This window comes from Epinephelus moara, chromosome 23, assembly GCF_006386435.1.
Source record: "Epinephelus moara isolate mb chromosome 23, YSFRI_EMoa_1.0, whole genome shotgun sequence".
Taxonomy (NCBI): domain Eukaryota; kingdom Metazoa; phylum Chordata; class Actinopteri; order Perciformes; family Serranidae; genus Epinephelus; species Epinephelus moara.
The window spans coordinates 552,732-571,771 of record NC_065528.1 but is presented as its reverse complement, the minus strand read 5'-3'; the positions used below and the strand labels follow the sequence as shown (position 1 = coordinate 571,771).

The 19,040-nt window shown below is 40.7% G+C and overlaps 1 protein-coding gene across 2 annotated transcripts in view; it reads right to left on the bottom strand.

Annotated features, from left to right (window-relative positions):
- Positions 1-19,040, bottom strand: part of cog5 (component of oligomeric golgi complex 5) — a 182,464-nt gene that overhangs the window by 138,828 nt on the left and 24,596 nt on the right. For both annotated transcript variants that reach the window (XM_050036060.1, XM_050036061.1), the window contains one exon: positions 10,169-10,289. In XM_050036060.1, coding sequence (XP_049892017.1) covers positions 10,169-10,289 — 121 coding nt within the window. The remainder of the gene's footprint in view (positions 1-10,168; positions 10,290-19,040) is intronic.

The following is a 19,040-nucleotide window of genomic DNA, read 5'->3' as shown; positions in this document are numbered from 1 at the left end:
AGCAGCAGCAGGAGGCATCTGGCAGGACCACGGCAGCAGCACAACCACACACGTCACGCTGTCCAGGCACCGCTACGATCTAACAAAACACATGCATACTTTTTTGTAGCTTAAAACCTTTTGGTTATGTGGCCCCCGTACATCTTCAGAACTACTTTTTCTCCGGTAAGCTACGGGCGATTTCTCAGAGTAGGAGGCTCGTTGAGAGTAGTGACACCGTCACATCAGAGCTACAGATGGTCAGCGTTTCACACAACTTCATGTCCAAAAACCTGAACTATCACTTTAAAGGTAGGGTTGGGCAACATGTCGATATTGTATCAATATCGTGACCTGGATATTGTTTTCAGCCGGGTATACACTGTGTGACTTTGGGCTGTCCCAGACGAAAGATGACCAATGTGAAAGAAACGTGGCGATATCTTTGGTCGTGGCTCTAAACGGTGGTCCTACGTCGCACAGTGAGAGGTTCAAGGATGGCCGTTGTCACAGTCTTACAATCAAAGACAACCTAGGATAAAATTCTGACAGTGTCAGAAATTAGGGAAGACCATCTCACAGTGTGACTGCTGTTACCACCTACATCTACTAACCTACCAATAGAGATGCAGCATGAAATGACGCATTGATCAACGCGACAATGCTAAATGCTAGTAAATGCTAATAACTACACTTCAAGCTCTTGTTGCAAAAAGGCATGCGCTAGACTCTCAGCACAGTGGGGTCGAAGCTTTCTCAGAGGGCTCTTGTGACTAAGTCATTTTAAAATTCACAACTGTAAATCAGGAGATACAGCCATACACTATGCATCTCATGTCACTGGTTGAGCCGAGCAAGCCTGTATGTCTCATAAAAACATACAGTAAAGCCACTTTGTTGGACAAGCTTGTTCTGAAGAACAAATAAAGAAAACAGGCTGCCAGTCGAGTTAAAATGTTTCAGCACCAAGGACGGTGCAGTGCTGAAGTAACAGCCAAATTTGTGGTATTGTTGCAATGCCAAATTGTGCCACAAGGTGGTGCCTTCTTTTTGTTTTGTTGCGACATAACTTGAGTTGAGAGTTGAACATAGTGTCGCCACACTACTCCAACCATCATCCACACGAGAAGACTCTCAACAGTAATAAGTTAGGTGAAGGTTATATTGACAGTGTTCTGCTGCTCATGTTTGGTAAGAGAACATGGTGCTGTGGAGACCTGGCATGTATGGTCGATGTTAAGTACTGCAGAATAAAGTAACAGTGGTGAAACCTCCATTTTAGACTTGCACCAATTTATCGGCAGTGCTCAGAATCGGGCCGTTTTTCACGTGATCGGCCATGACCTGTCAGTCTAAAATATGCCGATTTAAAACGCTGGTCAAATTTCCGGCGCGCCGCATGATTGACATCGTGCAACATCAGACGCACACACATCAAAAGAGAGAAAGAGAAAGTTGTTGACTGTCCGTGTTAATCTGAACTGCAGAGCTCTCACTGCTGCACTGTGCCACTTGAAACTGACGAGGCGCGTGTCCACATGCTGAAGATGCATGTGTCCTCGCGCTTACTGGTGGGCACATCCTGAAGACCTGTGTGAATTTTCATACTGATGATTCACTGATGTGAATATTTATACTTTTTGTCTTTTCAAGAAATTACCCACAAATGCTATACACCAAGAATTATATTTTATTTATCAATGTTTTTATTTATGTATGCCTTTTTTACTTATTTATTTTAATACTGTACCTGAAATTATAGCTGAGCAAAAAGGAAAATGTTTCTTAACAGGTTAAGAAACATGTCACTGTTTTTGTTTGTTTGTTTGAGATGATTATTGAAAAGCTGGTTGTATCTTGGTTAAAATGTTCTAATCAAGCAAAGGTAGAAAATATTGCAATATCTTGTGTGCTGTAGAGTGGTTTGATAAAAATGAAATCAGAATCGGCCAAAATCGGAATCGGCCATCCAAACTCTCTGCAAATTGGAAATGGGTATCGGCCCAAAAAATTGTAATCGGTGCAAGTCTACTCCATTTCATCGTCCGTTGACTATCTGAGCTAATTGGCTATCCCAGAGCTTCTGCTAACTAGCCCATGCTGCTAGCTCTCTCCACCTTCACCTCCCACGTTATACTGACAGGCAGACAGACACAGCTAACTGACAGCTGTGGTACTGAATAGTCAAGTGAACTGTCTCAGTCACTGCCAAGTCTTTCTTACACACAGTAACATAAACATAACAGACACAGCGGTCTACAGCACTATATCAGGCATATTCCAAAACAAAGTCTGTCTACAATAGTGCAGGCAGTGACACAGACTGGTGCTGAGATGCAGTAAACATGGAGTCAAACAACACATTATTCTGACTGACTTCTTCATAACCAACATGTAAGTTTTGGAAGACAAATTATTTTTTTCACTCATCAGTTGTCCGTGCTCTGTCTACTGCTTTGACTTAGTCCATGTGTGCATTTAACAGTCCTCCATAGAACAAATCATCTGAACAGTTAACAAACTCTACACGTATCATGGCCTATTTTTAAAACTTCATCTTCCTCTCCTTCATGGTGGCAAACCAAAACTTCGTCCTTGTCAATATTTATTTTAAAGTGAGGTTTGACAGTCTGACCTCATCCATGTACGAGAGCAAAAAGCTCTTAATGAGCCTCAGACAGCTGAAACTTGATTTGGCACTGGTGCTACAGATGGGAATGGACCGCTAGATTAAAAATAATTCAAATAGCAAACCAGTGAAGATCAGAACAAGGCTTACGTACATTTACATTGTAGCCCAGTGACCTCTGTGCCCCAGAATGCCCATTATGGATGGTACTGATGAGAGTGCTTTTTAAAATTAGCTTTTAAGTTTGCTGTTTTACTGAAATAAATAATAAATGTTACTCTATGATTTATGGTGTTTTTACTGTGTCTGCATAGAACATAGTGGATTTTGTTAGTGAGTGTCATTCCCATGCTAGTTTACAATTGTAACCATGAATGAGGTGGCTGTAACTTTTCAATACACCAGCTGAATTTGCATGAGTAGTGTTCCTGTGCGCGTGACGCATCAGCTGCACAGTGATGATGTAGAGTTCAGAACACACAGGGGCCCCCTTCCGGCCCTCCATTGGGTAATAACAGTGACCACCACTGTCAGTAATTAAGAGGGTGACTGTCATGGGGCCCCTACCTGGTGGGGGCCCTGGGGCGGCCACTCCCATGCCCCCATGGCAGCTCCACTTATGCCTGGCTGGATATCACACATTAAACCTCTAATCAAATACAGCTTGTGCTGTTTAAAGATAAGCTGCTGGTGGGTGTGGTTACAGACAAAGACAGTTACGCCAGGGCCACACTGCCAACGAAGTGCTGCGCAGCGCAGCGCACCGAAATTCTCGTGGGAGCCCGTTCACATCAGACGCGCATTTCTCCACGCCGGTTGACAAGCGCTTCTGCTCCCAGCTGTTGTCTCCGTCACATTTGGGGCTGTTTTTCCATCATGGGTATCTCTCTCTGTTTGCGTGTGTGTGCCCCATCTCTCGCTCTCGCTCTCGCTCTCGCTCTCGGCGCAGCCAGTGTGGATGACACAATCAGTTAACATGGGCGCTGAAAGGAAACTGGCTTCGCTTCTCGGCGCTTCGAGGCTATTCGCAGCACTTCCACATCTGGTGTGGCCCTGGCGTTACTTTTAATTCAAAATTTGAACTGCCGTTTGAGAATTGAAAAAACAAGAAACCTTTGATTTGTTATGATTGGTATAAATAATAATAATAATACTCAGTTTACAGGATACATTGTCACCCTTATCTACTGCATGCCTTGTTGTCCCATAAGTAAAATAGGCAATTATTCTCTTAATAACAAAAGAATGAGCCATGCGGAACAGATAATCTCAACACAAAAACAACTGCTTAAGGCGCTTTGTTGACTTTGTAAAATGCAACTGCCTTACATCATTGTTCCAATCATTGTTACCATTGTAACAAATGTGAAGTCATCTGTCACTCAAGTGAGGCAGCAAAAGCACCACAATTGAAGGGAACATCGTCAGGTGAACAACTTGGTTTAGGATCAGGCTGTGGGTGTTACATTCCAATGAAGTCCAGTGAAGCAAAAGGTTTCAGATTTGATCTGCGCTCTATCAGCATTCAAAGGGGATTAAATCACTACCAGCTATCTGCTCTGGACCATATATAACTGTGTAACATTTCATGGCAAGTCATTCAATAGTTGTTCAGACATCATTCTGGACCAAAATAGTTGACTGACCAACACTAGCCCTTTTAAATAGGAATTGTGCAAAATTGCAGGAAAGCCAGATCAGTCTTCTTTCAGCACTGGCAGTATAAAAACAAAATCGGGGAATGCAGCAAAATGTTCTGTTTATACAGAATGTGCCTTTTTTGGGGCAATTATGGGGGGCGTGAGCAAGTAACAAAACGTGTAGCTCAGCGTGTGACGTAAACAGTGACGTACCTGAGGGAGGCCGTGGTAAGACAGTCCATCTGCGATTCTCTTGTAAGTCGGCCCGTCCTTCATCGTTTACGTCATTTGATGGTTGATGGCCTCTTCATTAGCAAGGACAAGCAGAACGCACAATTCTTTCTCTCCCCAGTTGCTCATCTTTACCGTATTGTCTGTCAGGTTTGCATTTCCCTCTTGCTACTAGTACTAGCTGCTCATTCCTGCTATCAGCTGTTTCCTGTTTATCCACCGCCAGTGGGTCACACGTACGGCATCATCAACAGCTCCCCCCACAAGTCATCAACAGCCCCTCCTGTGGCGGAAGGCCGCGAATATGACTACCCTACAAGGCGGAAAATTGGGCACCTCGGATCAACTCGCAAATCCGGCTCTGTGTGTCTAAATGCTTGCAGCTTGCCAGCAGAACGGCCCAACATTCGCCGAAAATCTGGCAGTGTAAAAGGGGCTGTCATTCCTAGCATGCTCCTAAGCAAAGGCATATGGACATAGTTTGTGCATTTCAGCTACAGTGCCCATATTATGTATTTTACTTAAATTTGTTGCCATTGTGGTAACTTTGACACTATGGCACAGGTGACCCCTGATTCCAGGACCCCACAGTGTGAACAACAACACAACACAAAGCAGCAAAGCCCACTTGAAAAATAGTTGGAACTGTTGGACAGCCACCAACTGGCACAGCAGACACTAGACACAGACACCATATCACCTTTGAGAGATTGTGGTGTGTGTGTGTGTGTGTGTGTGCGCACGTGTGTGTGTTTTGCAGACACATACTGCTGAAAACACTTGTCCTGCTGAACCCACTGTGTCACGCGTAATGCCATGTGATAATTAAGGGTAGCTTGGCAAATAGATAACTGGTGGCAGTGACATGTAATGCATCAATATCACCTTCTGTCTGCTGACGACAGGAGGTCACACAGTCCTCTGAAGCTATCCAGCCATTGTTAGACACAACAGGTCTGGCCAAGACAATGAAACCAAGTCTGGGCTGGGCGATATGGACAAAAATTCATATCTCCATATTTTTAGGCTGAATGGTGATACACGATATATATCCCAGTATTTTGAACAAAATGGGCTACACGTTCAATTGCAACCTGATCCATGGTTAATGTTGCCTGTGCGTTTTTCCATCACACAGCAGGGCAATTAGAAGACGCTTACCTGTTGGAGGTGAGCTGTTTGCAGAGGTGCAGTAAGAGCCTGTTGTCTGCAGCTCTAAATCTAACATCTCACTGTGGCTGTTGCTGATTTTACTCTTCCTCCCTGCGATATTATAAGACTTTCCTTTATTGAAAATAGCCGTTAAAGTTCTGGTAATTCAGTAATGATCACATTTCATTTTCTCACGATTCTTCACAATAAAGTCCCCCATTATTTTGTAATGTAAAAACTTTTATTGCGAAGCACCAAAATAAGGAAATGTTGAGTTTTCAAGCAGAAACTTCAAACATCTTCGGATACGGCGCATAGCAAACATGAAACAGCAAAAATAAAGCAGATATCTAAAGTAAAAACAGGACGCAAGAGAAAACCTAAACTCCAAACCACAGAGATTCAGTTAGAAGCTACAAAAGAACTGAGAGCTGAACACACACTGAAGACACCTTTCTCTGGTCTCCTACAGACAGAGGTGAGTTCAGTGTCACAACCCACAGCCTTGTTTGAAGGGGAGAAGCGGGATCATTGGGGGTTGCCTGTGGCAGATGAGACATCACTGCTACCCATTTGAGGGTGGGCAGCCTGGCTGCACTGGAGAAGATCCATCTTTGGCGCAGCATGGAGTGGCACCGCACGTCTTAAGTGGAAATGGAAATTGGCGCGGCCAAAGGTTAGAGTGGAAAATACGTACAGTATTGTCTATCATCTCACAGACTGATTTAGTGTAGCATGCAATATATAGACTGATGCTGCACTATAAACTAATTAACAGATTAAACAGAGGAGCAGTTCTGTGTTTCTCTGTGTTGCTGGAGAACTTGAGTGAGTGAGTGAGTGAGTGAGTGAGTGAGTGAGTGAGTGAGTGAGTGAGTGAGTGAGTGGGGTAGAGCTGTGTGGAGAGAATGAGAGAGGAGAGATGCACACTAGTATGTGTTATGTGACGCAACTTGACACTATATCGATATAAACAGTATTGTCAAAAATCTATATCTTGCTTGACAATATATGGATATATCGTACATAGTCATTATATCGCCCAGCCCTATGAAGAGTAAGAGAAAAGGGGACCTGGGGTTACCAATGGATATCACTGATGTTACCTCACCATACACCTCATCAGAGGGCAAAATGCTATCATAACCTCCTTTATGTGATGTATGTCTATGTGGGGCGGAACTATGTGGCAACCTTAGAGGCTGAGAAATGAAGCCAATGTGGGAGTGCCAAAAACTGCAGGTCCTCTAACGGCCACTTGAGGCTGGCTCTAGAACAAAGTCAATCTCCATAGACCTCCCATGTTAAAATATCCAACTTTACAGCAGAAATAAACATGTTTACAGCCTGGTACAAAAAAACAGTTTTGATCTCTATAGCTAATTTCAACATTTATGACAACTGTACAGGGCGTGGATTTTTATATAATTCACCTTTAAAATAGTATTAAGGCTGACAGTTATACATTTTTAAGGGTAGGGTCGCTTGAGTGACAGACTGTCTGTATATGTATCTGTCTATGAATTAGATCCACCCCTCACTCCTCCACTGCTCCAACCTCTCATCCAAATATGGTCACTTCTGATTCCAACAAACCAAGATGGCAGTGGCCGAAATGCTTATGTCGCATCTACCTTCAGTCTCATGCTCTTACGCTGCCCAAACAATTCTTATGCAAAAACATTGCAGCAATAACATGCTGGTTACATACAGTGGAGTCTAAAAGTCTACAACCACTAGCCAAGACACTTCTATTTTGCATTTGTCAATTTGCATTTCAATTTAACATGATTTTTTTTTTCATTACAGCTTTTAATATTAGCTCAACAATTTGAGTGAAAAGTTGAATCTTGGAAAAATGTACACTAAGAATATATCTTAGTATTTGGTATGTCCCCCTTCTGCTTTAATGACAGCATGCACTCAAGCTAGTATAGACTCCACAAGTATGTGCAAAACCTGATGGCCCATGTTATCCCAGCATGATTTGACTCATTCTTCAAGTGCCTCCATAAATGTTCAATGGGTTTGAGGTAAGGTGACCATGGAGATCGACCGATATCACATTTTGAAAGGCTGATTTAATTACGACAATTTGGAACAGAAAAATGCCAATAGCAGATTATAGCTGCTGCGCAGCGATGGGTCGGGTCCGGGCATTTTTAGGCAATTCTGAGCAACAAGCAGAAGAATTGGAAGACATTTAGGAATTTAGCAACACAATCTGCCTTTTGCATCAGCTGAGGCTTGAACTCACAACCTCTGAGACTAAGGATTTCTATCTCACTGAGCTAATTAGTCAGTGACAATTCATGTGTAGCTTCACAAATTGACTAAGCCAGACGTGCAGGTTTAGCAGCCGTCCATGCATGGAAAAGCAGATTTCAAACCACTGTAAAAAATTCAGTTATCAAAACAAAAATCTGAAAATACACACATTGCATCTAGACAGCATGGAGATGTTGTAACAATGATTGATTTGCTCCATAACTGAACAACTGATGTTTAAAATTGCCATTTTTACATTGACTCCAATTGTTCACATTAGAGCAAAATTCAAATTATGAAATTTGCCACACATCATCTACCATGACTCTAGAATTTTGTCTTTTTTCATGAACATTGAAGATTTATTTAGCAAGAATTTGCATGTATATGTTTACAGTACCGTTTACAGTCAAACATTTTGATGAACTGTAGGCTCAATTTTTGATGAATCAAAAATCTGAGAAATGTAGTTTTTGTAGGACAGTCTGAAAATGCTCTGTAGCAAGTTTGGTGTCAATTGAGCAAAAATTGTGGGAGGAGATAGGTTTAAGAAGTTTTACAGTTTTTGAAAAAAACAGAGTGATGAATTTCATAATTTTTAATAGGTTTAAATGTACAAAAGTTTCTTCATTATTGGGGCTACAGTTTGATGAAAGATGTGAAGTTATAGCACATATGGTTGATCTGTTATGAATTTTCAAAGTTTTGAACTTTAGACGCTTGCTGTAGCGCCACCATCAGGACTATTGGCTTGAGTTTACAGCTGAGGATATCTGGCATGAGACTGGACCTTTGTGCAAAGTTTGGTAAGTTTTCACCAATGGGAAGTATGATTTCCTCGGAAGAAGAAAGAAGAAAGAAGAAAGAAGAAGAACACCTAGGATTACAATAGTATCCTGGCAGCTTAGCTGCCCGGACCCTTATTAATCGGCCGATATCCAGTGTCCAGCGACTTCACAGTTTCGGAAATGAACTGACCTGAACAGCTGAGTCAAAGAAATAAATAACAACATAAATAAATAAATAAATAAATAAATGTGGATCACTGAATATCAAAATCAAAGTAATAAATATCTAAATAATTTATAAATCTCACACTGAACATCAAACTAACTGTGAAAAATATAGGTGGAAGTGATTTGACATTTTGTGAGCTGTTATTTTTCCTCAAAGTCAATCTGAAATTCTCAGGTACACAATGAAATTGCCTTGATTTTGTGTACAGGGCCTCCATGCAAAACAGTAATCAGAGGTGGGCAGTATTTCTGTTACTTCTATTCGAAATCTGTGTTTCTATTACTTTTGAGTATTTTGTAAATGGTAAAAAAAAAAATCTACTGTAATTTGAAGTAATATTTTTTATTTTTGAATTACTTTAAATACTTTTTTCAATTACTTATAAAACATAGAAAACAAGAAAAGGTCAAAACCTAGTTTATGACTGAACTGTGTATGAAGTAAGAGAGGGCTTTTATTTTGAAGTGAGGGTTTTTATTTTGTAACAGGAAGTGGAAGCATTCACTTGGTCACAGACTTATGCTAATAGCACTACAGCACTGGACCAGCAGTTGTAGTCAAGGCTAAAGCTTAAATCCATGTTGTATGCTCTGATGAAGGTCAAGTAGACCGAAAGCTTAACAAATAAAGTGGAACACTGCATAGATGTGCGGAAATCTTTTTTCACCATGTAAATCCATGTTAAAATGAAGAACAATACACTGAGACACAGTAACACAGCAGAAGGGAGCTGCTTTCTCTTGAGCTGTATCCACTGATGACTTAACAAAACCCTCCCCTCTGCAACTCCGGATGGTGATTTACCTCCCTGCGTGACTGGTAGAGGCTGTGCAGCCATCAGACACTATTCGTGGCAAATCTGATAGCTACACGATATCAGCATTGGCCACCGCATTGATTTTCCATTTGCAGAGCTTGACCGTTCATTAGGAGCCTGTTGGAATTTTACCATTCAGTTATTCAGAGCTCCACACTCCAAGAGTGCAGAGCATACTGTGGGCACAGACGGAGCAGCAGAACGCCACATGAAGTGAAAGTGAATCTTTACCATCTGTTAATTTCTATACAAACAGAACACTCTATTTCTTAGAACAAAAGCCCTCTCATTTGAGTATTATCTATCATTTCTACAACCTAATTTAGATGCAACTGGCTGCATTCCCATGGAAACCACAAACCCCGTAAACCAGCCCTGGGTCTAAGAGTTTTATAATTACTAATCAGTTCTCCATGACTTAAACCACGTTCTTACCTAGTTCATTGAGGCTCTGTGCAGCCTTGGTGATCTCCCTGCTGCCCCCCTGTAGCTGACCCTGAAGCCTCTTGCTCAGGTACAAGATACGAATGATCCTCCGCAGCAGGTCACAGGCCACCTGGAGCAGGAAGAAAGGGAGAAGCCAAGATGGTGACATACTGTACATGACTCAAACTTCAACCAAATTATCCTGGATTTAGCATTAACCCTTTGAAACCTGGATCGACATTCCTTTTCTTGTGCTGCCTTTAGATGCCTTTCACAAGTATTTAAAACTTCGAACCCCGAGCACACTGGTTCTTTTAGAAACATGGGGAATAAAAGGCAATGAGCACTTAAAAAATAGATTTTGAAAATAATTGTTTTTAAAAAGCTAGGGAAAAACTATATTTATAATTGATATTATTATTACATGTAAAAGTTATGTTGCAGAATTATTGTATTTCTTAATTATTAGTATTTTAGATATTTTTATTATATATTTTTTCAGAATTATTGTATTTTTTTTTTTTACATTCTTTTATAGTTATTTATTTATTTTATCTTTATTGGTCATTTCTTTGTATGTTTGTTTTTAACTGTCTTTTTTACCCTAATTTTCTTGTTTTTAATTTTCTCTTTTTACAAATTTTTTTGGGGTCTTTTTTTTTTTGTTGCTCATTGTCTTCTTCCCATGTTTGTAAAATAAATCAAGCCACTTTTCTCAGGTTACAAAGGGTTAATAAAGTAACTGTAATGCACTGTTGACATGTGCTTCTTTTTTTTAAGTAACAGGTGTGTGGAATTGATGTGTTCAGGCTGGAACTCTTACGAAGAAAAAATTGGGACAGATTGGACAAGGTACACTCAATTTACAACAACTTCCTGTTTTTGGCAAAAATGGAAATGTGTGCAAAATGGCTGCCACACCACAATAATGTTGTTCCACGAAAACTCAAAGTTTTACCGTTAAGGTGTTAAGATTGTACTGACCAAATTTGAGGTTGATCAGATTAATTCTTTAGGAGTAGTTTGTTAAAGTACAGCACCTATGAATTGCAAAAATGCACAGTAAAATCCTGTTGGGTTTCAGGTATACCTCGAAAAAAATGTATTTATGCATTTTATTTTTTTTGCTCCGTCTGGAATAATTGCTATAAACAGATTCTGCATATGCACGCACAATCTGTAAGCGACAGGACAAGATTTTGGTATTGGAACTAGCCCAAGTGCTGTTGACCAATCGTATCTGAAAGGCAAGTAAACAGTCGAGTGGAGTGGTGGAACGCATTGGCTGAAATGTACTCGCGGAACCTTTCAGCTATGTCTGACAATGATTCAGCTTTATGTTACTATTTTTTTATGCATTCATACACAGCAGGGTTTTTCCTGAATAGATGATTACAAGATGGCCAACTGTCAAATTTCGTCCCCAGCTCTTAACAAAACTTTGGCGGGTGTCATTATGGAAAACACTCTTTTCTTTTCTGTCATTTGCATCAGAAAAGGTAAAAACTGTCATAATGTAAAAACTGTCAAAGCAGAAAAAAGAGCCATCTGTTTTGGACTGCAGCAAAGCCAGGGACCAGCCTGGTGCTCCAGTGTTTCAGCTTGTAACATCTTTGCCACCACAAAAAAATAAATAAGTAAAAAATCACTAGAGAAAATAAAACCCCTTTCCCCTGCTGTTCAATGACAGTTTTATGCTGTCAGTTGGAGTTCATAAATGCCATTGCAAACAGTAGTCAGACCCACCGTTTGTGAAAGCTATTCTATGCGCCTTTACATGTACAGTGGTATGCAAACATTTGGGCACTCCTGGTCAAAATTTCTTTAACTGTGTTAAGTAATAGTTAAGTAAGTAGAAGATCAACTGATTTCCGAAAGAGCAGTTACTTCCACTGATAACGTCAGGTCTGGGCTGGGCTGATCAGGGTGTGAAACAGGTGTAACGGGCAGCACAGCATTTTTTGACAGAAAAGCGATCAATGGGTCTCTTCCTTTTGAATTACTGGCATGTTTGAATGTTGTGATTTCACTCAAGGAGGAATAAAAAGCATAGTTTCACACATACACACAAAGAGATGGAACAGACAGACCACCATTGCAACCAATGAAAATGTTGTGTCACACGCAGCTACTGCATAAATTTAATAGTTCCACATTTTGGGAAACATGCTTATTATCTTTCTTTTTGAGAGGAGTTTTTATATTTTCCTTTGACTCGTTGAAACTATGAAAAAAAACAAGATCTCAAGACATGCAGACAGTAGGAAAATGGTGGTTTCAAGTGAAATTATTTCTTTAACATTGCACATTTCCTGGACAGTAAAACATCTTTGGGTCATCATCGACATAGATGAATACAGCATCTGCTGTCACAGCCGACGTTGCAATGTAAGATTACATAAAGGTCTGTAGTAATATTCTACATATTCATGAATTAGGGTACATTGTATAAACCTTAACAAAAAAAGGTTGTCTACTGGCAGTACCCAGGTACCTCCTTGCCGTGCTGCTGAAATCACTGCCTTTGCGCACAGAGGGCAGGCTGGGTGGGGTGGGTAGACCTGTGCAGAGCACCAGAACTTAAAGACCAAAACATGACCAGCAGTATAATGATAATAGAAAAGCAAAAATTTCACCCTTAGTGGTTTCTGGGACAAAGACTTTCAAAATAAGTGAAGTCAAATGACACCATTGTTTCTATCATTTCAACATCGATTTGTTTACAATGTAGCATCACTGAGGAAAATAATAGGGTATGTCCCTTGGATAGGTCAGTAACAAGTTTGATGCATCCTTTCAGATGTTAATGCATCAGGGATGCATGACAAGGCCCCCGGGAAGTGTGCAGGGCTTTGAAGCCAATTTACGTAGTGGCCAAACAGTGGAATTGCATTGTTACATTATGCCTTCTGGCCCAAAAATACTTTTTCCCATAGACTTACATTGTGAATTAGACTTCTGTTAATCAGTGAATACATTGTTTTGAGGATCACAACCCCTGCAAAATGACATGTTTTACTATCAAGATTGGAGCCATTTGGACCAATAACATCAGGAAAATCTAAAGAGCTGCATGATTAAATCATTTTATCCCCATTCAAGTTAGTCTAGCACTAAACAGAGTGCAGCCGGCTCGGACAGCCTAGTGCACCTGCTCAATGGGCCCAATGACGCGGAAGCAGTGCCAATCATCCCAGTAACTTTATACGTGGCAGTTGACCATTTTTGGTCATTTTTGGTGCTTCTTGCACCACTGAGCAACTTTCAAACATGAACAGGGTCCTGCCTCCAATGCTGTATCCAGGTCTATTTATACATTCACACGTAGGGCGCTTAACTGGCAATGTGACTATATGTGCTGACTCTCAATCATTTGAACTGGATTTTTTTTCTAGCATCATGCAGATATCTCCAGACAGACCATGAGTGTCCATGTGTATTATCTGAAGCAGACAGAGGGGAAGATATTGTGTTGTTCAATGGAGGGGAAGAACAGAGGCCTCGAATTCAACACTGACTGATCACCTTATAATCTCCAAGTTCAGCTATAAACTAAGCTGTACAGTGCAATTAAACCTTGAAAGAAACCTCAGAATCATACTGAGTTTTTTACACCCACTGTTTCATCAATATTCAACAATGATTTCCCTCAGCTGAACAAACAGGAGAACTACTCTTGCTGGCACACACGTGTTGCTTGGTTGTGCACACATAGCAGATTGGACCTCTGCACACAACAAATCTCTTGCTATATATAGGTAAATGCTTAGCATTTCTCCTACACCAGGCAAGTCCAAAGTCCGGCCCTGGGGCCAATCACGGCCCATGGACTGATTTTTAACAGTCTGCAGCTTGTCTTTCAAATTATACTATACGTGGTCTGCCGGTCAATCAAGCAAGATTACTTTGTATTTTTCATTCACCTCACGATGGCAGGACTGTCATACCGTTTTTAGACAGGAACTGTGCAGATGGAACTAATGTGTTTCCATAAAGAGATAGTAAACAAGCAAATGAGTTGTTTTGTGGTCATCTCATTTGTACGTGATTTCAAGCCCAAAGGGCTGAAACCCTTTTGCTTTTGCTACGACTTTGTTTTTTTGTTTTCTTCAGAAATGTTTTCACAAATTTCTGTGGGACGCGACGCTTTAAAGGACACACCCCTCACACTGTAAGTTTGAATGACTTGAAATCTGACATTTGCTCAGTGTGCTCAAGAGGAAACCTCCCGGGCTGACGAGTGAAGCCAATCTTGAAGTGCCAAAACCTGCAATTCATGAAATGGCCACTTGAGGCTGGCTCCAACACAGAGCAAATCCCCATAAACCCCCATGTTAAACTGCCCAACTTTACAGCTAAAATAAACAAGCCCTTTTACACTGCCAGATTTTCTGCAAATATTGGGCCGTACAAATTGGGTCTGTATAAACAAAAGTAGGCAGGCAGCATTTTCCCGCGCAACCCGATTTTGTTTTTATACTGCCATACTGAAAGAAGACCGATTGGGCTTTCCTGCAAATTTGCATAATTCCTGTCTAAAAAGGGCTAAACATGTTTACAGATGGTTTTAATCTCTATGGCTTTTTTCATTATTCATGACAACTGTGCGGGGGGTAAAGTTTTTTTATAACAATCCTGTGTAAATGTTATTAAGGCTAAAAGTTCTGCATAATTAAGGGTGTGGTCACTTTGACTGACAGGCTGTCAGCTCTGCCTCACCGCAGGCCACTCAACTTGACCTCCTTGCCGTGTTTTGAGGTGCTGGAGCTGACTGACTGGAGACTGCCTGTGATTTTTTTTGTACAAATATTGGACAAATGACAAGGTTTGCTGTGCAGATAATTGTACCAACTGACCGTGCAAGACACCAGGGTGCCAGTCTTTGGGTAAGTGATATTCTATTATCATTTCATTTCTATGTTAGCGCTAATTAGCAGGTGCTGTTAATTCTCAGGTTTATTAGTTTAGCTTGTTAACTCACTATCGAGCTGCTAACTGGCAAGCACTGAAATACAAATGCATAACAGAAGTGTTAGACTTTAGGGTGATTATACTTTTCAGCAAAGGGCGTCTGTGTGAGGTTGGAAAGTAAAGCTCCACCACGTTAACATTAGTTAGCTAAAATGTGCAGACTGTGTGTAGTTACAATAAGGTGTATCTGTGTAACTTGAAAATATTAATGTCACGTTTACAATAGTTCCAGAAATAATGTTATTCTAACGAGATATTGCGTTTTTAATTAAGCTGGAGTTGGTTAAGGCTATACGGTAAGTAAACGTCAAATTTGACGGTCCTCAAACCCAACCTTTGTTGTTGTTTTTTTCTTTTAATTGTGTTAGAACAAAATAAAACAATATAAAACAAACAAGGAGTAGAGCACAGGCTGAAGTATACTGCAAAGCTGTATGAACAGGTGTGTGTGTGTGTGTGTGTGTGTGTGTGTGTGTGTGTGTCTTTGTATAGGGGGTGTGGATATGTGGGTGACATTGGGATGATGAACAGTTTTAAGCGGCAAGTGAGTTTGGATGTTTTTTGTTTTTTTAAAAATACATATACAGTAACTACACACACGTCTGTCTTGTACAGTGGTGTGAAAAAGTGTTTGCCCCCTTCCTGATTTCTTACTTTTTTGCATGTTTTCCACCCTTAAATGTTTCAGATCATCAAACAAATTTAAACATTAGTCAAAGATAACACAAGTAAACACAAAATGCAGTTTTTAAATGAAGGGTTTTATCAATGAGCAAGAGCAATGACTTGAGATTAGTGATGTCATGAGAACCGATAATCACGATACCTTTCGATTCCATGATGAAAAAAACCCGGCGATACTCTTTTTTTTTTTTAAAAACCCAAAGAACCGATACCAGCGTAAGAATTGGTGCTATAACTCTTCCGGAACTGATGGGGGCAGTATACACCATATAGCGTTACAGTCCATGCCTTCATTCAGAGTGAGGGGGTGACGAGGAAGAGGAGAGAGCAGCTGCCTGCCAACGCCCACATTCAGAACCAGTCATGGCCGCNCTGATGGGGGCAGTATACACCATATAGCGTTACAGTCCATGCCTTCATTCAGAGTGAGGGGGTGACGAGGAAGAGGAGAGAGCAGCTGCCTGCCAACGCCCACATTCAGAACCAGTCATGGCCGCACTTTAGACCAGAAAATAGATCTGCTAGCAATATATGCAGTTTTAAACACCACTTTGTCTGTTTATTAATTGCTTTTAACTCGTTCCAAATTGCTTCTGAACTGTCCGTGCTCCGTGTGGAGCTTTGTCCGGACATCTCCCTCTCTCCCCCAGCCCCTCCCCTGGACGAGAGTCTGGTGGTCTCCTATGAGCCCAGCCTTCGAGAAATGCAACACTCCGTTAAATGTCATTCAGTTAATCAAAAAATATCCCAATTAAAATCAGTAGCATAATAGGCAGATACAGTGGTGTGAAAAAGTGTTTGCCCCCTTCCTGATTTCTTACTTTTTTGCATGTTTTCCACACTTAAATGTTTCAGATCATCAAACAAATTTAAACATTAGTCAAAGATAACACAAGTAAACACAAAATGCAGTTTTTAAATGAAGGGTTTTATTAATGAGGAAGAAAAAAATCCAAAGCTACATGGCCCTGTGTGAAAAAGTGTTTGCCCCCCAGCTCCTGTTAAAACATAACTGTGGTTGATCACACCTGAGTTCAATTTCTGTAGCCACACCCAGGCCTGATTACTGCACACCTGTTCCCAATCTAGAAATCACTTAAATAGGACCTACCTGACAAAGTGAAGTAGACCAAAAGATCCTCAAAAGCTACAGACATCATGCCGAGATCCAAAGAAATTCAGGAACAAATGAGAAAAAAAGTAATTGAAATCTATCAGTCTGGAAAAGGTTATAAAGCCATTTCTAAAGCTTTGGGACTCCAGCGAACCACAGTGAGAGCCATTATCCACAAATGGCGAAAACACGGAACAGTGGTGAACTTTCCCAGGAGTGGCCGGCCGACCAAAATTACCCCAAGAGCGCAGCGACGACTCATCCAAGAGGTGACAAAAGACCCCACAACAACATCTAAAGAACTGCAGGCATCACTTGCCTCAGTTAAGGTCAGTGTTCATGACTCCACCATAAGAAAGAGACTGGGCAAAAATGGCCTGCATGGCAGAGTTCCAAGACGAAAACCACTGCTAAGCAAAAAGAACATTAAGGCTCGTCTCATTTTTGCCAGAAAACATCTTGATGATCCCCAAGACTTTTGGGAAAATATTCTGTGGACTGACGAGACAAAAGTTGAACTTTTTGGAAGGTCTGTGTCCCATTACATCTGGCGTAAAAGTAACACCGCATTTCAGAAACAGAACATCATACCAACAGTAAAATATGGTGGTGGCAGTGTGATGGTCTGGGGCTGTTTTGCTGCTTCAGGACCTGGAAGACTTGCTGTGATAAATGGAAGCATGAATTCTGCTGTCTACCAAAAAATCCTGAAGGAGAATGTCCGGCCATCTGTTCGTGACCTCAAGCTGAAGCGAACTTGGGTTCTACAGCAGGACAATGATCCAAAACACACCAGCAAGTCCACCTCTGAATGGCTGAAGAAAAACAAAATGAAGACTTTGGAGTGGCCTAGTCAAAGTCCTGACCTGAATCCTATTGAGATGCTGTGGCATGACCTTAAAAAGGCGGTTCATGCTCGAAAACCCTCCAATGTGGCTGAATTACAACAATTCTGCAAAGATGAGTGGGCCAAAATTCCTCCACAGCGTTGTAAAAGACTCATTGCAAGTTATCGCAAACGCTTGATTGCAGTAGTTGCTGCTAAGGGTGGCCCAACCAGTTATTAGGTTTAGGGGGCAAACACTTTTTCACACAGGGCCATGTAGCTTTGGATTTTTTTCTTCCTCATTAATAAAACCCTTCATTTAAAAATTGCATTTTGTGTTTACTTGTGTTATCTTTGACTAATGTTTAAATTTGTTTGATGATCTGAAACATTTAAGGGTGGAAAACATGCAAAAAAGTAAGAAATCAGGAAGGGGGCAAACACTTTTTCACACCACTGTATATCTACGTACAGGATCTCACAGAAGGAATTCTACGTAAACCCAAAAAAAACCCCTAGGGTCCGCCCACTAGATTGTGCGCCATATTGAATATTTTGAAAAACAGCTTTTTGACATCTCCTCCTAGAGCGTAGGTCCATTTCGTACCAAACGTTCTGGGAATCATCATGAGATAAAGCGTTGTAAATGTTATCAAAGACTTTTTGATATGTCACTGCGTTTTGATGATACTGACCAATGAATTTTAGAGGGGGCATGGCTTAGCACATAAATTGCTTTTACTCCTTAACTGTTGAGCCAATTGTCACAAAACTTGTTGTAAATGTTGACATACGTATCTGAATCATACCGTGAAAGTTTGATTAAAATCAACCGATAGGGGGCGCTACACAAGCAAAAAGTTGACATCTCATAATCAGCCAAAGATATTTGTACGAAACTTGGTTTGCCTCATAGGTCATGTCTCAGTGGATGCACAAAATTTGAAAATTATTGCTTAAAGGGGACGTGGCTTATTATGTTAAATCTAAACTTCAAGACATTTCACATTCCATACTTCAAAAAATCATAATAAATCACCAGTGTATCCTACACAACTGAACGCTTTTCAGGACATCCACTGAATTGTGACAAAACTTTGCCGTGCTGCAAACTATAGACAATTCAGAAGCCCGTCACTCTATATTTTTAAGAATATGCAAAATTAATTAACATCTGTATCTCCAAAAATCTTCATCTAAATGCAACCACCACTGCCACAAACATTTTTTGGATACTAGATGTAAAAACAGTCAAAAAACACGCACATCCCAAGTCCATTTGGAGT